The 19,578-nt window shown below is 40.5% G+C and overlaps 1 protein-coding gene and 1 long non-coding RNA gene across 5 annotated transcripts in view; one reads left to right on the top strand and one right to left on the bottom strand.

The window, feature by feature from the left end:
* Positions 1-19,578, top strand: part of CRIM1 (cysteine rich transmembrane BMP regulator 1) — a 197,108-nt gene that overhangs the window by 157,187 nt on the left and 20,343 nt on the right. For all 4 annotated transcript variants that reach the window (XM_033176052.1, XM_033176053.1, XM_033176055.1 and 1 more), the window contains 4 exons: positions 1,245-1,366; positions 2,518-2,727; positions 6,599-6,814; positions 11,335-11,556. In XM_033176052.1, coding sequence (XP_033031943.1) covers positions 1,245-1,366; positions 2,518-2,727; positions 6,599-6,814; positions 11,335-11,556 — 770 coding nt within the window. The remainder of the gene's footprint in view (positions 1-1,244; positions 1,367-2,517; positions 2,728-6,598; positions 6,815-11,334; positions 11,557-19,578) is intronic.
* On the bottom strand, positions 6,038-18,785 carry LOC117062482. The gene is made up of 3 exons (XR_004428397.1): positions 18,066-18,785; positions 17,719-17,872; positions 6,038-6,158 (listed from the first exon to the last, which is right to left on the bottom strand). It is a non-coding gene; the product is annotated as an uncharacterized LOC117062482 (long non-coding RNA).

Here is a 19,578-nt window from a genome sequence, read left to right as displayed (position 1 = left end):
CAATCCTCCCAGCTCAGCCTCAGCCTCCCAAGTAGCTGGGACTAGAGGCATGTGCCACCATGCCCAACTAATTTTTGTGTTTTTTGGTGAGATGGGGTTTCACCATGTTTGCCAGGCTGATCTGGAACTCCTGGCTCAAGCAATCAGCCTGCCTCGGCCTTCCAAAGTGCTGGATTACAGGCATGAGCCACTGTGCCCAGCCTAGTACTAATAATTATAAGGGACTTAGACCCATCATCTCTTCTCATCTTCTGTCAGTCATCCTTTTCATTCTTCCTTTAAAAATTCTAGTTTTGGGAGAGGTCTTCTTTCTAATTTTCATTGGATAATTAAATTGGAAACATTGTTCCTTAAAATTCCCCAGATAAAATAATGAATCATCATCATTCTTAATCCTAAAATATGAATATGATGCCAATAAGAGTATTATTTCTTAACCTGACTGCTAATATAAAATGAAGTAGTATTACCACAATAGTAGCTGCAACCACTTGCTACAGTATCATGGCAGTTCAGAATCAAGGCTTTGTTCAAATCCAGCCGTCATCTTGGAGAAAAATCTCTTAGATGATTGTAAATTTCACTTTGTATTCCTGCCGGCACATTCAGGGAGGACCCAGTTGGACACCTTGGACAACTGAATATTATACTGGCTAGAACACATGTTTTAAGGACACACACCAAAAGAGAATTCCTGGCCAGACACCACGTGGGAGTGTCAAGATGAAGGCAGCAGTTGGTGCCCCTTTTATGTAACCTTCTGACTAAAGATTACTTTATGCATGCAGCAGATACTTCCAGAAAGGAGGGAGGGGGAGGGATAGATGGATGGATGGATCAGTAGGTAGGTGGGTGGGTAGATGGATGGATGGATGGATGGATGAACAAATGAATAAACAGATAAACCAACAAAATCTCCTTCACTTTCCTATTCATGGAGTTTCACATTCACCTTTTAATGTGGTGTACCACTCTCCCAAATTAAATCAACAGTCCTGTCATTGGGATTCTGAGAGCCACATCCTAGAAGCGCACAAGTGCTTAGGCAACTCTCAGCCTTGGTCATGAGTGAGTGGTGGTCATGGCCACAGGGTGCTAATTACCCATACCCCAGGAGTCTGAGAGCAAAAGTCAAGTCATTCTGTTTAATAGCAATATCACTTTATTGACCCTTGGTCTGAGTGCTTGGGCATCATTTGAGACTTTTTGATTTTCTGACTTCTGACAAAATTTTAATTACCCAGGAAGAATAAGCATGGCTGTGACATCTGCCGCTGTAAGAAATGTCCAGAGCTGTCATGCAGTAAGATCTGCCCCTTGGGTTTCCAGCAGGACAGTCACGGCTGTCTTATCTGCAAGTGCAGAGGTAAGTGTGTACACATGGCCCTTCCGCCTCAAAGCAGCCAGGGGCACCGAAAAAAAGAACAGAAGGACACCCTGTAAATGAAATGGTTTCGGTGATTGCTGCCTATTCTGACACAAATGTCAGTCTCTGTGGGACCGTCCCACAGGACTCCATTTTCCTTTCATTTTTATGAAGTAAAAGCTTAGAATAGAATGTAAAGTAAGCATATGATGGACAAGCACATTGACTAAATTAATCACTTCCCAGCTCTTTTTACTCGTATCAGTAACTTTAGCCTAAAGCACAATTATCTCAACCTCTATAGAGCCTCTCTCTGTTCAGGAGTAAGATCCATAAAATTGCAACAGTAAATATCCCCATTTCAAAGTTCTAGAGGGTGGGTATAGCTCAAAAGTTAGCTCCTGTATTTCCAGATAACAGTTTTCCTTGAGAATTTAGCCTTTGGCTGAATAAGCACATGCCAGCCCACAGCTGTGAACAAGCACAGAGCCCAGGTATCCCTGCTGCTTGAGGCTTCTCCAGGGAGATTCCTGAAACCACTGAGCATGCGCCCTGACCGCCGTTTCTGCCCTTACCCCAGCTCCACCCCTGCTGCCTGTCCCTGTATGTTGTACTTGTCAGCATAATCCACAGATTAAACTATAAAGATTCCTAAACTTTGTTTTACGATTTTTCAAAACTGGACAGTTACCACCTTAATGGTGTTTCTAAGGGGTTGGAGTAAACAAAAATCTAGTCACTGTTTTAATTGTTCTGCTGAACAAAACTCTGTTATTTGCAAGGGGCCCAGGATGTCCCCATTGGTTGAAGCTTCTAGAGCAATTATTCTGGATACATTCAACATATGTGTAACATTTGTTATAAAGTCAATGCTTGTTTATTGTTATAAAATATGAGAAAGTAGAGTAGAAGGAATAAAAAATCAGCGATCATCCTACCAATTGGAGAGAAACTATTTGCAGTTTTTTCCTCTTTTTTCAAAATTGAGAGCATATTGACTTAAATTCTTTTCATGAACATATCCCATGTCACAAACTATCCTGTGTAGACATAATTGTTGGTGGCCGGGGTCCAGTCCATGTACAGACTCTGCAGGCTGTTTCTCTTATGCAGTAGCCATTTCTTTACCAGGCTGCATTCTGTCTGTCCAGAGGTCTCTGCTTCAGCTGGGCCACCCATCCTGTCCGGCACTTGTCTCACCGTGGATGGTCATCATCATAAAAATGAGGAGAGCTGGCATGATGGGTGCCGGGAATGCTACTGTCTCAATGGACGGGAAATGTGTGCCCTGATCACCTGCCCGGTGCCTGCCTGTGGCAACCCCACCATTCACCCTGGACAGTGCTGCCCATCATGTGCAGGTAAAAGCTGGCTGCCATCTGTGTGCTCCATAAGCAAATGACTTCTGCCTTGCAGGGGTCTAGACACATTTGTAACTCTGGAGAGGTTGGAGGGGACGACCCCTGGAACACTTCTCAGCACTGCGTGGCTTTTGTTAACAACCACCACAGAATGGTCCGGGCACTATCAGTGAAGAACCAAAGACCAGAGAAAATTCTAACATTCTAGAAACAAGTCTCCTTTTTGAATGATTGACTCAGTTATATAAGGTCTTTGGACTACATTTTTGTAAATGTTTGTGGGCTGATGTACTTACATTCCAGCTCTCCATTTTATTGATAGCATATTAAGTCTGAATGTCCTCATTAATTTGAGGGGATTGGTGCTAGTTTTATCCCATAAAACCTCATCACATATAAAGTAATGTTGGAGAGGGAGAAACTTATTGAAGTCTGTGGCTATTGTTCTTTTTTAAATTAGTAGACATGTGGCACTCTTGCCAAATGAAGAGATTTAGAGTTAACACACATGCAAAACACTTCATAATCATGGTAATCAAGATAAGTTACTGGAAAACCAGAACAGATTAGTAATTCAGGGGGGTCTGAATTATGATTGTCAATAACAGTAATTATAACCACAAACCTCATCTAGTACCTTTTATCCAAAGAGCTCAACACAGTCTTATATCTATTATTTCCCTCTCTGTGCAGGCCACTTTGAGTTAGGGAAAAACACACTGAGGCAGTTTCTCATTTGGAAAACAGACACAGAAAGATGGACTCTCTTACCCAGAGTAAAATAGTATGTCTGCCGAAAGGCCTGGGAAAAATGAAGTCTCTCAAATCTTGTATCAGATTTGTTTCAAAGTTAAGTCTACTGTCAGGTTTTGGAGTATGATTGTTTTTCCTCTGGTCAGTCCTGGTCCTGTATCTCCCTGTGCATGAGTCCACCTGTGCAAAAGGTGTAGCTGGGAGCCTGAAGCCTGGTCCTTTTGCAACAAGACTAGCCTGGGAGGGAAGTTGACCTTGTTTGCCATGGTCGGGGAGTCAGGGAGAGGGACACTTAAGTCCCTTTCAGCTCTGAGATTCTGCACAGCTCAATAGCTACAGTATCAGAGTGACAGGCAGCTCCCATACCTTGTAGAAAACCAGATTACAATGCAGAAGAGATGACTCTCTTTATTTTGTTTTGCTTCCCTATAGTTCAGTTAGAGGTATTCCATATCAGAACTCTTTCCGTTTTTCCCATATTTTGCTAGTTAAATGTGAAAAAGTTCTAGAGTCCCCTGCATAAGAAGGTAAATGAGGACTTTAATATGATAGAACTTTGTATTGACTCTTTGGGGAGGGAAAAGTCATGTGTTTGCATGAAGACCCCTGCTTTAATTATAGATGTGAATGCATAGAGGAGGGATTTGTACCTGGGTCTTCGCTAAACGTCCTCAATGAAGAATTCTAACAGCTAGATTGGTAGAAATGCAAAGACATTAAGAATAGATAATTGATCAAGAACTGAAAATGAGTAGAACCAGAAAGATCTTTCTCTATTACAGAGTCATAGAAAGTTCTTATGTAAGCACATGTGAAGTTGTTGTTAATACCTTATTGTGGGTGTGTCAACATCTGGATATACGTGTATGAAAACACATTTATATATATGGATGTGTAGAGGTAAATTTTTTCCACAAACCTTTAGCATGTTGCCATATAAGGCTCCTTCTGAGTAGAGACTCCAGAGCTGTTGCATTCACGGACTCCTGCTTTAAAGAATATTTTTCTCCCCTCTTCATTCCAAGATCAGCTGTTTTTCTTCTTGGGATACAGGAGCATCTCCTGAACTCTTCTAATGAATATTTACTAAATGATACCGTCTCTGAGATTTTCTGTCTTCCATACTCTCTACCTTTGAGTTTATCTTTTGTCTCCATGTCTCTGGCCCATCTTGTGTTTTGCCTTGAGGCACATCGTATGGCAAAAAGGTGAGCAAGAAAGCATACCTACAAACACACACGTCAGATTTCCTCTGACCACTTCCGTACATGTCAGCATTTAACAAGGCAGTAACTGTCAGTCCTCTCTAAGCCCTTTTTGAAAGCAATAAGGGAGGCTTTTGCTATATTCATTTATTGATACTTTTTGGGACTTTTGTTTCTCTGTAAACCACAAATGCACATTTACCGTATTGTTCAGCACAGTTTTCATTGTAGTCATCTTCCTCTCTGTTGTTCTTATACTGGAAAGCTGGTTACAGTTGCTTGTGAATGTAAGCATGGATTGATGAATATCAGTTTTCTGTGATATGTCCCTGGGTCTAAGTTCCAGCCTTTTTAGTCATTCCCTTGAGACGAAGCTGTATTAGAAGTTTTTACCCCCTTAACTGGAAATCAGCCCACATCACTTAATTTCATTAGTATTGTTGACTCTCATGCTAACCACCACTTTGAAAGTCACAGCCCCGGGCCGGGCGCGGTGGCTCAAGCCTATAATCCCAGCACTTTGGGAGGCCGAGGCGGGCGGATCACGAGGTCAGGAGATCGAGACCATCCTGGCTAACACAGTGAAACCCCATCTCTACTAAAAAACTACAAAAAACTAGCCGGGCGAGGTGGCGGGCGCCTGTAGTCCCAGCTACTCGGGAGGCTGAGGCAGGAGAATGGCGTAAACCCGGGAGGCGGAGCTTGCAGTGAGCTGAGATCCGGCCACTGCGCCCCAGCCTGGGTGACAGAGTGAGACTCTGTCTCAAAAAAAAAAAAAAAGAAAGTCATAGCCCCAATTCACTCTTCAGGAGATTTCAGCTCTGAGCATCTCTGCATATATGGGCCCGTAATGGGGCGTGACTTCCACCAAGCTCCAAGCATGAGCTAGCCATGATGTCTCCAGACTATTTCTTGGCGAGATTCAACACTGTCAACACCTTCTGGAAGTGCTTGTTGTATTTGGATTACGTGACTATGGTTAATGTCTTCATACTTCTCATTTCCCCAGAAAAACTTCAGGGCAACTCCCAGCCCCTCTTCAGGCATTTTCAACATTAAATTCCCTCTCTATCAGTGTCATCTCTCCGAGAGACCAAAACTACCTCTCCTCTGGGGCAGGAAATGATAGTTATCACCAGCCTTCCAGCATTTACATCTCTTGATGATGTTCTTGCCAAACACATGTTTAGTCTCAGGTGAGGGTTTTCAGACTGTTGATTCTACAGGAGCATTCCTCCTCAGTTTGCTGGCCGCTGCTTTAGATTGGGGTGTGGCCTGCTTGACAGCAGGATGTATTTCCAAGCATAAAAGTACTCAGGATCCCAGAAATAATAAAGCAGATAGGGCATCGATCATTTGGAAGTTTTATTTAATCCGGAGACATATCCGTGATCCAAACAACCATAGACTTGGGTTGCAGTTTCCCTTCTCTCTCCCTGAGCTCTCAGTTTCCTCGTGCGTAAAATACGGTGACTGTAAGGAATAAATGAAATAACACATGTAAAGTGCTTAGCATGGAAATAACTGAACCATAGCAAGTATTCCGTAAATGACAGATCTGAATTCGAGACAATCCTACACATTCACAGAAATGCCAGAAGAGGCCCCTGTTCTCATCTCTAGAGTGGGAGTGCCCCCCCCCCCCGTAATTTAATGATCTTATTGAATTATCTTAGTACTGTTGACGGACTCAAACCACTTGAACCTCACATCCTAATATTAGCTCTTTTGCCATTGTCTTCTGTTTCCATGCATGGAATATTTTCTTCACTATTCTCTTGATAAGAATAGAGTGAGATGCTCTTCAGAGTTCATCTTTTTTATCCCTTAAAGCAAACAGCACCAGGCTTTCAGGAGTTGGAAAGATTGCAGATGAATAATGTCTTGTGTTCTGATTTTGTGTCATTCCCCAGATGACTTTGTGGTGCAGAAGCCAGAGCTCAGCACTCCCTCCATTTGCCACGCCCCTGGAGGAGAATACTTTGTGGAAGGAGAAACGTGGAACATTGACTCCTGTACTCAGTGCACCTGTCACAGCGGACGGGTGCTGTGTGAGACAGAGGTGTGCCCACCGCTGCTCTGCCAGAACCCCTCACGCACCCAGGATTCCTGCTGCCCACAGTGTACAGGTAAGCAACATCATGCCTCATATATGCTTGGTGGGGAAGGATGCAGCTCTGGGTGTTGTCATTCTGTGGGACCCACAGGTCAGGGTGACGCCCATGTAGGAGTGCGCCAAGCCCGGTATCGCCTCAGGAACAGCTGTCAGCCTGCTTCCTGCATGTATTCTCTTTATCAGCCACCTATTTATGCAGTCAGTGTGCCTCATACCTGAGATAACTGTGAAACAAAAAAGGAGACTGTTTATCTTGCCATTTATTTCCTTAACCCTACATCTCAAACTCAAGGAATATACCCAAGTAGAGATAGTTTCACCGCACCAAATTAACCAAATGATTTTGTTAATGTGAAAAGTCATCTTTGTGTAACAAATGTGAAGAATAGTTATTGATAAATAATGTAAATAAAATTCTTTGAAAAATATAAGGGTGGTGAAGAGACCTTGAAATATGCATAATGCCACACCCTCAAACTTGGGATGATAAGTTAATATCAAAAAGCATTAAGTAAGTAGCACTGCACATGTATAAGGAGTGCTAATTATTTTCTACTTTGTATTTCTCAGATAATCTGACCTTAGCAGGTAAGTGTATGGCCATGAAACTTATTAGAAGGAAATTTGTCAAGATGTTAATCATAAGTTACTGGTTTTATATAACTTTAGCAGTACTTTTAATTAACAGTAGATACGACTTTTTCAAAAGATATTTAAATATAAAATTACCAAGTTGACAGAACAACTAGTTTTCTTGTTGTTGCTTATTCTTCCCATATTTCAACTTAATAACCATTTACTTTCTAAACATATTCGTAGAGCATTTCTGCTCAGCAAAACATAAGCCCTTGTATTTTATTACTTTTTTTTACATTGGATTATCTAGTCAGCTTGCCAGAATCTGTTGTTTCATTATTATGTGCAGCATCATCAGTGTCTAAATTTTTTATAGGTTTATGTTGATGGCGTTTTTGGAATTAGATGAACTTATAGGGATAGCCACATTACTAGCTGTTGTCATCATGCACGGCAGCCCAAGTATTATCGTTTTAGTACAGAATTGTTAATCTGAGAAGCTTAATTAGCACTACATCTTTTCTAGTATAAGAAATCGTTCATATGTGTTACATTTTTAGGATATGCATGACCTATCATTTCCGACTATGTTGGCATCACAATTTACTCAGATTCAAACCTTACTAATGTTTTTTGTTAATATACAGCAATGACTTTACTTACATCCCCTTGGTAGAAACCTCTTAGAGTGGTCTTTTCCTTGGTGATAATGGATTTATATCCATTTATCTATTGAATTTACAAATATTTATAGAATGCCTGAATTGAGCTATGGGGATTCCAGGGTTAATGAAAACAGACATGACTCCTGTCCTAGAGCAATCGCCAAAAAAAGAGCCAAGCAATCCAATATTCCACATTAAGTCAATAATGATAAAGTGAGAGGTGTGCCTTGAGAGGGAGGATTCAAGAACATAGGCAATCCGGAAACTAAAGCAGCAAATACCCCTAGTGCTGTTTGTGTTAGGATCTGAGTGATGAACTTAGGGGTTGACTAAGGGAGTGGCACTGGGGGAAGAAATGCCTCCAGGACCACTGGCCCAAATTCATTGATGGGACACCTTACTGAATTCAGAGTTTCAACCCGTACAGAGAAGGAGAGCTACATGGAGATGGAACCTCTGAGTATGCTAATGTGGGTGGCATGTGCAGAGGCCCAGGGGTTCTAGCCAAGCAAGGCGGTGGTATTCCTGCATCCCTTTCCATCTTTCCAAAGAACAGGCAACCCCTCACGTGCCTGGCTTTGACTTCTCATTCATTAACTTAGGCCTGGATTTTTTTCTTTACCTATAACTAATGGATGTTTCTGGACTTTCTCATTCACAGTTGTATTGAGATACAAAAAAATAAAAAGCTTTAAAACTCAAATTATCAATTTCTTCCCATCACAGTAATTCCCAACAGTGGCATTGATAAGCGGCATATTACACATATAGAAAAATACCATCTCTAATCTTAGGACACTTGCATTCTAAAATGGCCCAAAAGGCATAGTTCCACAGTGTGGTAACAGCTTACGAAGGGTCGTATCCCTCATGCTGCTTCCATCTGTGGGATGCCCTGTCATTTCCTCTCTTCAGCTTTCCCTCTTCTCTGGCCTGGTTTAAAGCAAGGTCTGGTAAGGAAATGAGGAAAGATTGCACATCACTGCAAGTGAAGCTTATTTCACCAGCATACAAAAGGGAGAAGGTAAAATAGCACTTGTTTCTTTCCATAATGTTTAAATTTTTCTTTCCTTTATTTTTAGAATTGGAAAAAAGCATGGCAGAGAAGAGAGAGGGAGGTAGAAAATAAAAAGAATAAAGGAACACCAGTGAAAACACTGGTAAAGATCAAGTCAAGGAGTAAACATTTGGAAACAGAAGTGTAAAGAAGGGGGTCTAGAGCAGGAAAAATGAGAAAAGAGGCCCAAAGAAGGGAGATGCTATGAGTAAGATTCCAAAAAACAGTGTCGGTCAGGGTTGGATCAGGAACCTCCTGCCTGGTGGAAGGAAACCTGCAGACTACCTCGGCTCCAGCCCTCATGCCATCACTGCCAGCATATGCTGATGCCCTCTGGGTTCTTTCCAGGCCTCGGTGAGAGCCCTGCAGATTCCAAGCTATTCACTTCACTGTCATTCCATAGCTTCCTCACTGCTGTTCCTGCTTCCTCTTTTCAGTTTTTAGACACAAGGTTGGAAATGCTTGCATGAGCTAAGTTAACGTAAGTCATAAAAACCTCACGGAGATTTGCAGGGCCTATTGTGAACAAGAGAGTGTTGTCCTTATTTCTAGCCAAAGCAGAAGTTAGCACTGGTCAGTCTCTTGAAGAAGAAATTATCCCTAGACATAGGTAACCACAAAAAGGTCATTAAGAAAGTCATCCTATCTTGCCATCTCTAACCTATGTGGATGGGATCTGTGGAATCATATCTGAAATCGGACCTGGAGTCCATCCCCATATGGAGCCATGGAACGAATGGCTGTTCTTCAACTTATGCCTGCTGCCTTTGGGACTAGTCATAGGAGATACAGTTACCCAGTTTAAAGGAGAGGGTATGGGCCGATCCCATTATGCTGGCTTCTCTGTCTCTCGGAGAAGGTCCACAATGAAGTAACTGCCTTGGTCCTCAAAAAGGCCCTTCTGGTCACATCCTACTTACTGGCTGTAGGGTATATTCATGAGGTGGATAGAAGGAAAAAGTGGCATGTAGAGCTTCTGGATCATGTGCTAACTACATGTCTCAGTTGTTTCTGGTTCTTGGCTAAAAATAAGAGTTCATGAAGTTGGTTCTGGGAAGAACAGATGACATCTCTTTCGATTGTGGATGCATTGAGAAAATGTGGCCCTCTTAGAGGTTTGCTAGGTAGGGCTGTCGTGGCTGTGTCTAGACTCTTGAGTGGTGAAGTTGATTGGAAGTGCTCTCTTATCAGTGGGATTATGACATTTCTAAACTAGAAACCACACCCACTTACATTTTCCTTTCTGATATCTCAGTCATATTGCTGCCTGAAGTTACAGTTTTCATTGATTTTAGTGGAAACCAATGCCCAAAGTGATATCTAGATTTTCTGGTGACATTTTCTGTTGCAAGTTGTAAATAGATCTGGGGACTTTCAGGTCTCAGTCTTTAAATAGCAAAGAAACATGATTTGCACATGATTTCTCTGTGGTTGCATCCTTATGAGTGATTAAGATTTCTTATCTTTCAGCCATTAATGTGAATTCCTGAGCATTGGAATGTTGCACATAGGTGGGATTTGGTAGTCTGGTATAATGAAAATTTGTCTGAATATTGATTGGTCAAAACTGCATGTGGCCAGTAAGAAAAAACCCAGCTACAATTTTTAAGTAAATAGAGGTTTATTTTACATATATGACAAGACATTTGGAGGCAGATGTTTATCAGCATTGATTCAGTGCCTCGTTGGGGTCAAGGCCTTTCTCTTCTGATAGGGGTGTCACAGCCGTGATCAACACACTCCTATCAAGGCAGGAAGAATGTGGAAGGATGATGGCAGAACATATCTACCCTTCTTTGAAGAAAGTGAAAGCCTTCCCAGAAATCCCCTCGTTAGCCATTACGTCCCATTACCTACAGCTAGATGATGGGGCCACCCCCATTTCAAGGGAGCCTAGGAAAGCAGGGAACAGATTGTCCCATTTACTTACATGCATTGTAATCGAAGTCCTGGGACTACCCCAAAGAAAACCAGGATTGCATTAAGCTAATGAAGAAAGAGTGGATGTTGTGTAAGCAACTAACAGAATAACTGTGACACCTCTTTTTTGATCTTTGTTATTTTGTTTAAAAATGTAAGACCCTTCCTGAATCAGCCTTTGTCATTTGTTACTGTGTCATTGATTCCAGGAGGCACCCAAAGCCATCATGACTGGGTGTGCTTTGAAACACACTATGTTGCATAGTTGCTGGCCAACAGCAGCACCTTTGCTGACCTATATGTTCATTTTTCCAGATCAGCCTTTTCGGCCTTCCTTATCCCGTAATAACAGCGTACCTAATTACTGCAAAAACGATGAAGGGGATATATTCCTGGCAGCTGAGTCCTGGAAGCCTGACGTTTGTACCAGCTGCATTTGCATCGATAGCGTAATTAGCTGTTTCTCTGAGTCCTGCCCTTCCGTATCCTGCGAGAGACCTGTCTTGAGAAAAGGCCAGTGTTGTCCCTACTGCATAGGTAAGACCAAGAAAAAAACATCTTTCAACTGTTTTTTTTCCTACTTGACATGTCACACAGACCCAGTGTAGCAACATTGAGCAGAAGAGAGGTATGGAAGATGTACTCCCAAGAGGAGGTACCTTAAGAATAAAGAAATGAGGCCAGGCGCGGTGGCTTACGCCTGTTATCCCAGCACTTTGGGAGGCTAAGGTGGGTGGATCACTTGACGTCAGGAGTTCAAGACCAGCCTGGCCAAAATGGTGAAGCCCCATCTCTACCAAAAATACAAAAATTAGCTGGATGTGGTGGCTCACACCTGTAATCCCAGCTACTCCAGAGGCTGAGGCAGGAGAATCACTTGAAACACGGGAGGCAGAGGTTACAGTGAGCCAAGATTGCGCCACTGCACTCCAGCCTGGGTGACAGAGCAAGACTCCATCTCAAAAAAAAAAAAAAAAAAAAAAAGAAGAAGAAGAAAGAAATGTTCTCTGAGAATGTCATAATGTTATAGCACTGTCGTGTTCTATCAGGCTCCTTTGCCAGTTCAGGGTTTTCAATTTCAGAACTCTTTCTCCAGCCTATTTTTTTTACAGTGTTTTGTTTTTTTATAGACAGAGTCTCTGTCATCCAGGCTGGAGTGCAGTGGCTCATTCTCAGCTTGCTGCAACCTCCGCCTCCTAGGTTCAAGCAATTCTCCTGTCTCAGCCTCCCTAGTAGCTGGGATTACAGGTGCCTGCCACCTCGCCTAGCTAATTTTTATATTTTAGTAGAGATGAAGACAGTGGTGGTTTTTTCCAGATAGAAACACCATGTCTCATATTAGAGTCCACTTAGTTTATAAAGCTTGCTGCTGCCTTGAGATCAACTAAATATGACATACTAATTTAATCTCCCAGTTGTTCCTGTCTTCTGGCACTTAATGGATTCTGTTTCAGCCACGTGGTTGTCCCTGTCAATGGCTAGGCACACAGAGTGAGGCCTGAGTAACTCGAGAGCCCTCTCCTTCTTGTGACCCGTGGTGGTGATGCATCTTTGTGAGCAGAGGGTCTATGTATATTAGCACCTAACATTTGGGCCAAAACTAGTCCTATGGACATAAGGCAGATGCTGTTCTGAGGCCCAAAAGGTGAGACAGCTGGCAGTTCTATCAAGGACAGCCCCTGTTCCCTAGGCTTTCACTCTCTTTTAATGCTTTTGTATCCAGTAAAGCTCAAAGTCAAATGAAAGACGGTGACATGTCTCAATCAGATAGTGAACCTATAATCAGAGTAGCAAATGAAAAATTTTACAGTCTGTACTAATCACACATATTGTACATTTATTGTTGGAGATTTTGCATGTTTTCTAAACACAAGTCATTGCATATATCTGGAGTGATAGATGGGGAATAAAGGAGATCTGGCTACAGAGTTTTGTGGCATTTCCCATAGATAAGCTGAGGAATGACGGCCGTAACTCAAGCTCATGAGGACATCTCCCTGTCCTTGTCTTGGAACCTCTGGCCACTAGACAGGGCCACTCTGAGTCTTTTACTCTGCTTTTTGGTATATGAGATGGAAATAGCTGTTCTTAGGAATTTTACACAAATTTTCTTACTGTAATGGTCAAAGAGTAATAAAAGTTCTGTTTTAAAAGCTAGATGGCCAAAAAGTAATAAAACTGTCTGTTTTAAAAGCTAGACCCTCTTTTAATAGTGTTACCATCCATATAATTTATTTTTCAAACCATGATGCTTTTGAGAGTGAAAAGGGGGCTGTTAATAATTCTGATGGGACAATAGTCATAGATCAGGAGTGTCCCAAGCAAATTGGATATGTGGTAGCCCTGCATTTTAACACCAGCTTCTCTGTACTGCCCATAAGCTTTCTAGCTTCTAAGTAGAGCCAAAAATATATCAAGGCATATATCCAATTTAGTGCTACTTACTTTTCAAAGAGCTGATCAAAATTCACACAACAAAATGGCACTACCTTTGGTGAGATCTAAATGAAAGCTACAACTAGGCTACTATGTAAGGCTGGGTAAGGGGAAAATATAGCCAATATCCCCATAGTTATATATCAAAACTTTTTTAACTTTTTAAGTTCAGAGGTACAAGTGCAGTAAAACTTCAATACTAAAGGAAATGGTTCACAAGTCAACCAGGGATACTTGTGTCATACTTGGGAAACCAGGGACCTGGAGGTCTGAGAATTCCATGTTACCTTCAGAGGAAAAACCTAACAGCAGATCTCTCACGTGTTGAAAATTCTCAGATTGTTTTGTGTAAATTTATTGTTGTGTTTTGCTACTTAATTGATAAATTCATAATTAGTAAATTATTCAACTAGTAAATTTGTTTTCATATGATAGATAATCATCTCTCACAAAACCAATTTAAATTCAAATTTATGAAGAGAAAATTCAAAATTATGAATAGAAACTTTCAAATCATAATATTCTTTAGTCTTCCTTTTTATTTTTTATTTTTTGCCTTCCTACTTTCTATTCCAATTCCTGCATCATTTAGATTATACATTCTTCATTGGTGTAGGAAAAAAAGGACCAGTTTGGCTCAAATTTGTGATCTTGATTTTAAGTTGGACTGCAGCACTTTTGCTAAATTGTAGTTCATATGAGCTCATAGTGGTATAGTGGATATTTTGATTCTGATCTATCTCTCTCCACAATTCCCCTCCCTCTCCCAAACTGATGCATGTGTAATTTTATCGTATAAACCTATGACTTACCTTCAGGGGACCATGCTGGGGAGACTTAACGTTTAATGAACTATAACCGTGTGCCTTATTCACTCGTTCATCTTAATAATTTATATGTGGTGGTGTGTTATTGAAATAGTCATTAAGCTGTCTTCTGTCTGCATATTTACTTTGCAAGTAGCCTTGTTAGATAGGCGTTCATCCTTTCTCTTCCAGCCCTGCTGTGTCTAAACCTACGAAGTCAAGTTCACGACTATGATATAGGGATTTCCTGTCTGACTCTCCAGTTTGCCATTTGGGCTTGTTCTCTTATCAACTAAGAGGTCCTGACTTCCAGCCAGCTTGGTCCCTATATAAGGGTGCCAACCCTGGACAGCACAAGCCACCCAAAGGCAGTTGCCAGCTGTGCTTCATTGGCAGAGCCTCTATCACCATCCAGAGATCACTGAGCAAAGGAAAAACATGGAAACACGGCCAGGCGGCATGTCTTAAAGCGCCCAGTTGTTTGTCCAGTGGGCACCAAAGACCAGTGCTTACACTGTTTCCTGTTTTAGGCTTTCTCAGTTTTAACCCAGTTTATCGTCTATTCTCAGGATCTTGTGTATCTCGCTGTTAGAATGTACAGACTATCTCACCCCAGCCTACAGTGCTGACCTCACCTTGGCTGTAGGGCTCTTCCGTGGATGAATGTTCTCCCTAATTAGTCAAATACAGATCTCTAAAAACCTCAAACTCACAATTAAGGGACCTCTTTTATTAGTGATCAAAAAAAAAAGTTTGCATGTGAAGTATCCTTTGTTCCTACTGTAAGAAAAATGAAAAGTGGTGATTCTACCAAAAGTAGTTTTCTGACTACAAGTATTTGTGTTCCTTTTGTTAAATTATCAATTCACTAATGTGCAATGATAATGCTTCTCTCTTGATGTGTGAAGGCCTCATATTATGTGTGCTAATTTAATAGGATATGTAATATAGACATAATTAATAGGATTGATGATTAATTCTGAAAAGTGAACAGCTTTGTCTGGTTTCTTATAATACCCATCATTAGGGAATTCATTCTTCTGCTAGAAAGAAACTAAGTAGTAATTACCCATTCATTTTAATGGAACATCTTCTGATTCCCTAATTGTTTTGTACTTTGGCTTTCTATGTAAATACATTCAAACTTAGATTTTATTCTCATAAGCTGACTATAATGAAGGCTTAAAGGATGAAGAACAAGAATCAAAAGTTGACAAGTATGAATCAGGTGGAGATAAAAGGTCTGAGGGAATTCTAATGGGTGAAAAGAGATTTGATATGTGGTTCCTTGTAAACAGCAGATGCCTCTGTTATGACATGCTTAACCATGCAAGAGCATACTGGTTTCTAAAGCATCCCATGGCCATTTCACTGATTACATGTTACATGCCTTTCTCAAACCTTGCCAGAGCAAAAATTATTTCAGTGCTTCAATGAAGTCTTTATTTCATGACTTCAAGGAGGATAGCAGACAAGTACATTAGCAGCCCTTACACACACCGCTCATGTGCCTGTGGGAATACTCATATGCCGATATGAGCCCTGACCACATCACGCTTGCTCTGATGTTCATGTTGGTGATACTTCTGCCCATACTGAGTACCGGACTCTGGCAGCTTCTGGAGGGGGAGCCATGAGTCTTTCAGTAGAACCTCCCTGTGTCCAGAGGTCAGTCATTCCTGGTCAGATATTACAAAGAAAGAGTACAACTTTGATCATAAAGTCTATCTTAAGTTAATTTCCAGGATTTTCAAGCCCACTTCACTGCTGCATCATACCTGTTGGCTTTGGAAGTCAAGATGCTCAGGTATGTCCCCCAATTACCCACTCTAGGTGATCAGGACTGATGTTGAATAAATAGCTCATGTGTTGGCCAAGTCTTAAGTGTTAGTAGGTAGAACATTGTTTTGAAAATTATGACTTGGCAAGTATTTGTTTGTAACTGTGTATTTTAGAAAATATTTCAAGGTCAGATTTTTAAAGTCATTTGTTGGCTAGAAATTATTGAGTCAGTGTATCTTTCTCACTTTAGAAATTTGGGATAGTTTGTGTTTATTATATATAATATATATATTTACTTATTTGTACGTTATATAAAATAAATACAAGTACATATGTGGCTCATAACTTCCATGTGAACTAAGTTGAAATGTTCTGATTACATGCCTTCTAATCATCTAGTATCATTGAAGTGTTTTTAAGTGTCATATATCTGTAAGGATCTGTGAAAATGAGTTCTATTATAGGTAGATGGTACACGAAACATTTCTAATAGGTTGTATTAATACCTCTGTATGATTAGAAGTTGGCTATTCTTATATTTATGTATTTACTAATATTTGAAGTGGGACTTTCACATGGAGCTGGCCTAGCTTGTGTTGTAACTGTATTTCTTCTCAATTGGCTGTGATACTGTCACTGTATAGTAATCTTCTCCATAGTGATCTTCAACTAGCAAATGATTAAATAATCTTTAACCTTAGTAGGGAAATGTCTATACCTTATATCAAGTCAATCTATATACATTATTCCTTTTTCTTGTATTCTGTTTATTTAAACGTAACTCTGCTAAACTGGTATCTTAAGAGATATATAGCATCTCTTTGGAACATCTGTTGATCATTGTGTATTTAATTCAGCCCAAGAGTCAATATAGTAAATATTTAATTCAGGCATCTTTAATTTATACAACCCATGAAACTTAATGTTATGCATTTTGAAACCATAATGATACGATACTGCCCACCTTCATTGGAACATTTTTCACTGCTGCTTCTCCAGTGTATTTTCTTAAAATTAAAAGCTTCTGCACATTGGAAAGAGAACTTCCCTTGGAACCAGAGCATTATAATCACAGCTTTGTCACATTCTAGCTTTATGTCTTGGTGATCTGATGTAACCCTAGTTCAGTTTCCTCATCTATAAGATGGCAGTAATAATATTGTCCTGAGCTTCACAAAAGTGCCAAGAAAATTAAATGACATAATGTACATGTGCAAAAATACTTTATAAACAGTAAACACAATTTAAGTGTAGATAGATTCAGTAGAATTGCTGCTCTTATAACACAGATTGCAGCTGATCTGAGTAATGTTATCAAATCAATTCTAGTATCTCACTGTTAAATGTAGCAGCTGGCTTTCTACAAGAGAAATGCCTGGATACAACATCTCAGGGATGAGCTTTTGAAGGCCAAGAATATCTTAGACAATGCTTTGGCAGTGTACCTCATCCTGCCTACTCTCATCTTAAAATAGCCCATGCCCCTTTGGTCACTCCATTGTAACCCAGGTAGAAACAGTGTGCTTTCTGTAGCTCAGCTGTGTTGCGACAGTGCCTTGCCCACAAACCGCACTGTTCTTTCATACCTCTAGACATTATCAGAAGAGAGAAAATAGGGCTCATTTATTTTTGTTTATATTGAGAGGCTAGTCCCATTTGAAGAGTCTGAACTTACTATGCATGATCCACTGTGATTCCTGGGAACAGAGTACGTGGCATTTATCATCAGGGCGCACCCTCATAGGGAGGAGACGTATACCTCCTGCACATTCTTCAGAGCTATCAGTTGCTGTGGCCCTACACGGAGGCCCAGGTTGTCACAGTTAGTGCTAAAAAGATTGAAACGAAAGATGAGAGGTGTGATTTAAAAGAAGGGGAAACAGGATGATTGTCTGTGTATTGTTTAGAGAGTGTAAGAATGAAAACATTCTGGTTGTCATGCACCACGCTAACTTTGGAACTGGTCTAAAGTTATCACAACAAAAATAAGCAATGTTTGATTTCGGTTTGTTTGGGTCTTACCCTATGCCCTGGGAAGCAACTGATCTTGCTTCTTCCGCAAGCAGCTTCCTCTTCTCACTTCAGTATCCTTTCCAGGCCTCCGGCTGTGTAAACAGAAATTCAAGTTGTTCTAGTTAACTTAGGGAAAACCCCTAAGCCGAGTAGTCTAGGTGTGCTCCAGCCCCACATTCTTAATTTAAAGAGCTCTGCTACACGGAAGAGAGGCTGCACTGCTATTTCCAGAGAGATCCAACAGCTTCTGCCTTTCTCTTATTTCGGTCCAGGAGGCCAAACCTGATTTTGTACCCTGTAGTGGTCAAGGATATGGGGGAAGACCCCTATCACAGAGGGCCCACCCTCTGGAAGCTGCTGGCAGAGTCTTCTTAACAGGGCTTGGACTGTGACCAGATTAAATATCTTCTGTAGGTGCAGAAACTGGCCAATCTGGAAGGTCCAATGGCTTCTACATTAAGGTTTTCTTAACAAGATGGTATACCCCAACTTTTACATAGATTGCTTGTTTTAAGTCCTAAAAGAAGTTGTATTTCTTCCTCCGTATTTGGGCCACCTTGATCTTTAGTTGTTTCTGCCTGCCTTTTAAAATGACATTTTTACATTTCCAAAATGATTTCTGTGAATAATGTCCATGTACCTTAGACACATCTTGGACTGTAGGCCCTACTATGACATGAGACCACATTTAAAGTTGAAAATAAAATGTTTCCTTCAACTACTATCCATGAAGTGCTTAATCAACCCATAACAAATGCTAACACAAGGGGTAAGCTCTATTACTGAAAACTTGTGTCCTCTTTGCATGCACTGGTTCTCAGCCAAAAGTGACTGTGTTTACTAATTTGGTGAGATTTCTTTTTGTAGAACTAGGACTTAGAAGCCTGAGCAATCACCTCTTTCTTTCTAGTATGTTGAAGAAATCTGATAGGCTCTTTTAACCTTTATAAATACACTTGCACTTCCTGTCCTAAGAAATAAATGAAATAAAATAAAACAAAAATGGAATTCTAAGAAAAGCCTTAAAACTGTGGCCAAATCTGCTTTCACAGCAATTAAGGTTGAGGCAGTATGGAGAGGTAGGAGTCAGCTGACATGACAGCATTTACCTTATTTTTTTTTTTTTTTAAACAAAGATGGATTAAGATCAGATTTTTTTATTGGAAGCTAAAAGTTATAAAGTAAATACTCAAAGATTTAATTAAATCAGTAAGCATTTGTTGCATTTTTAACCAGAATTCTTTAATCATTTCCTGACAGAATTACTAGGTATTAGATCTCTGCCGCATTGAAATTGGCTAGGCCCCCTGCATCTGTTTTTAGCAAGACTTCAGTTGAGTTCCATCTTTTCATTCTTTTACAGTCTGTAAAGGCCTGGTGAGTCAGCGTATTGAAAATCAGTCATCATCTTCTGTCTAGGAGTTCTTAGTGGCCTGTACATTATTTTCTCAGATTCCTGCATCATTACAATTTTCATGTGTTTTAAGTCTTTTCTTTATGTTTTTAAAAAAAACAAGTGAAA

This window comes from Trachypithecus francoisi, unplaced genomic scaffold (genome assembly GCF_009764315.1).
Source record: "Trachypithecus francoisi isolate TF-2019V2 unplaced genomic scaffold, Tfra_2.0 Lachesis_group17, whole genome shotgun sequence".
NCBI lineage: Eukaryota > Metazoa > Chordata > Mammalia > Primates > Cercopithecidae > Trachypithecus > Trachypithecus francoisi.
Note: the sequence above shows the minus strand (reverse complement) of the source record. Positions and strands in the feature narration are given on the sequence as shown.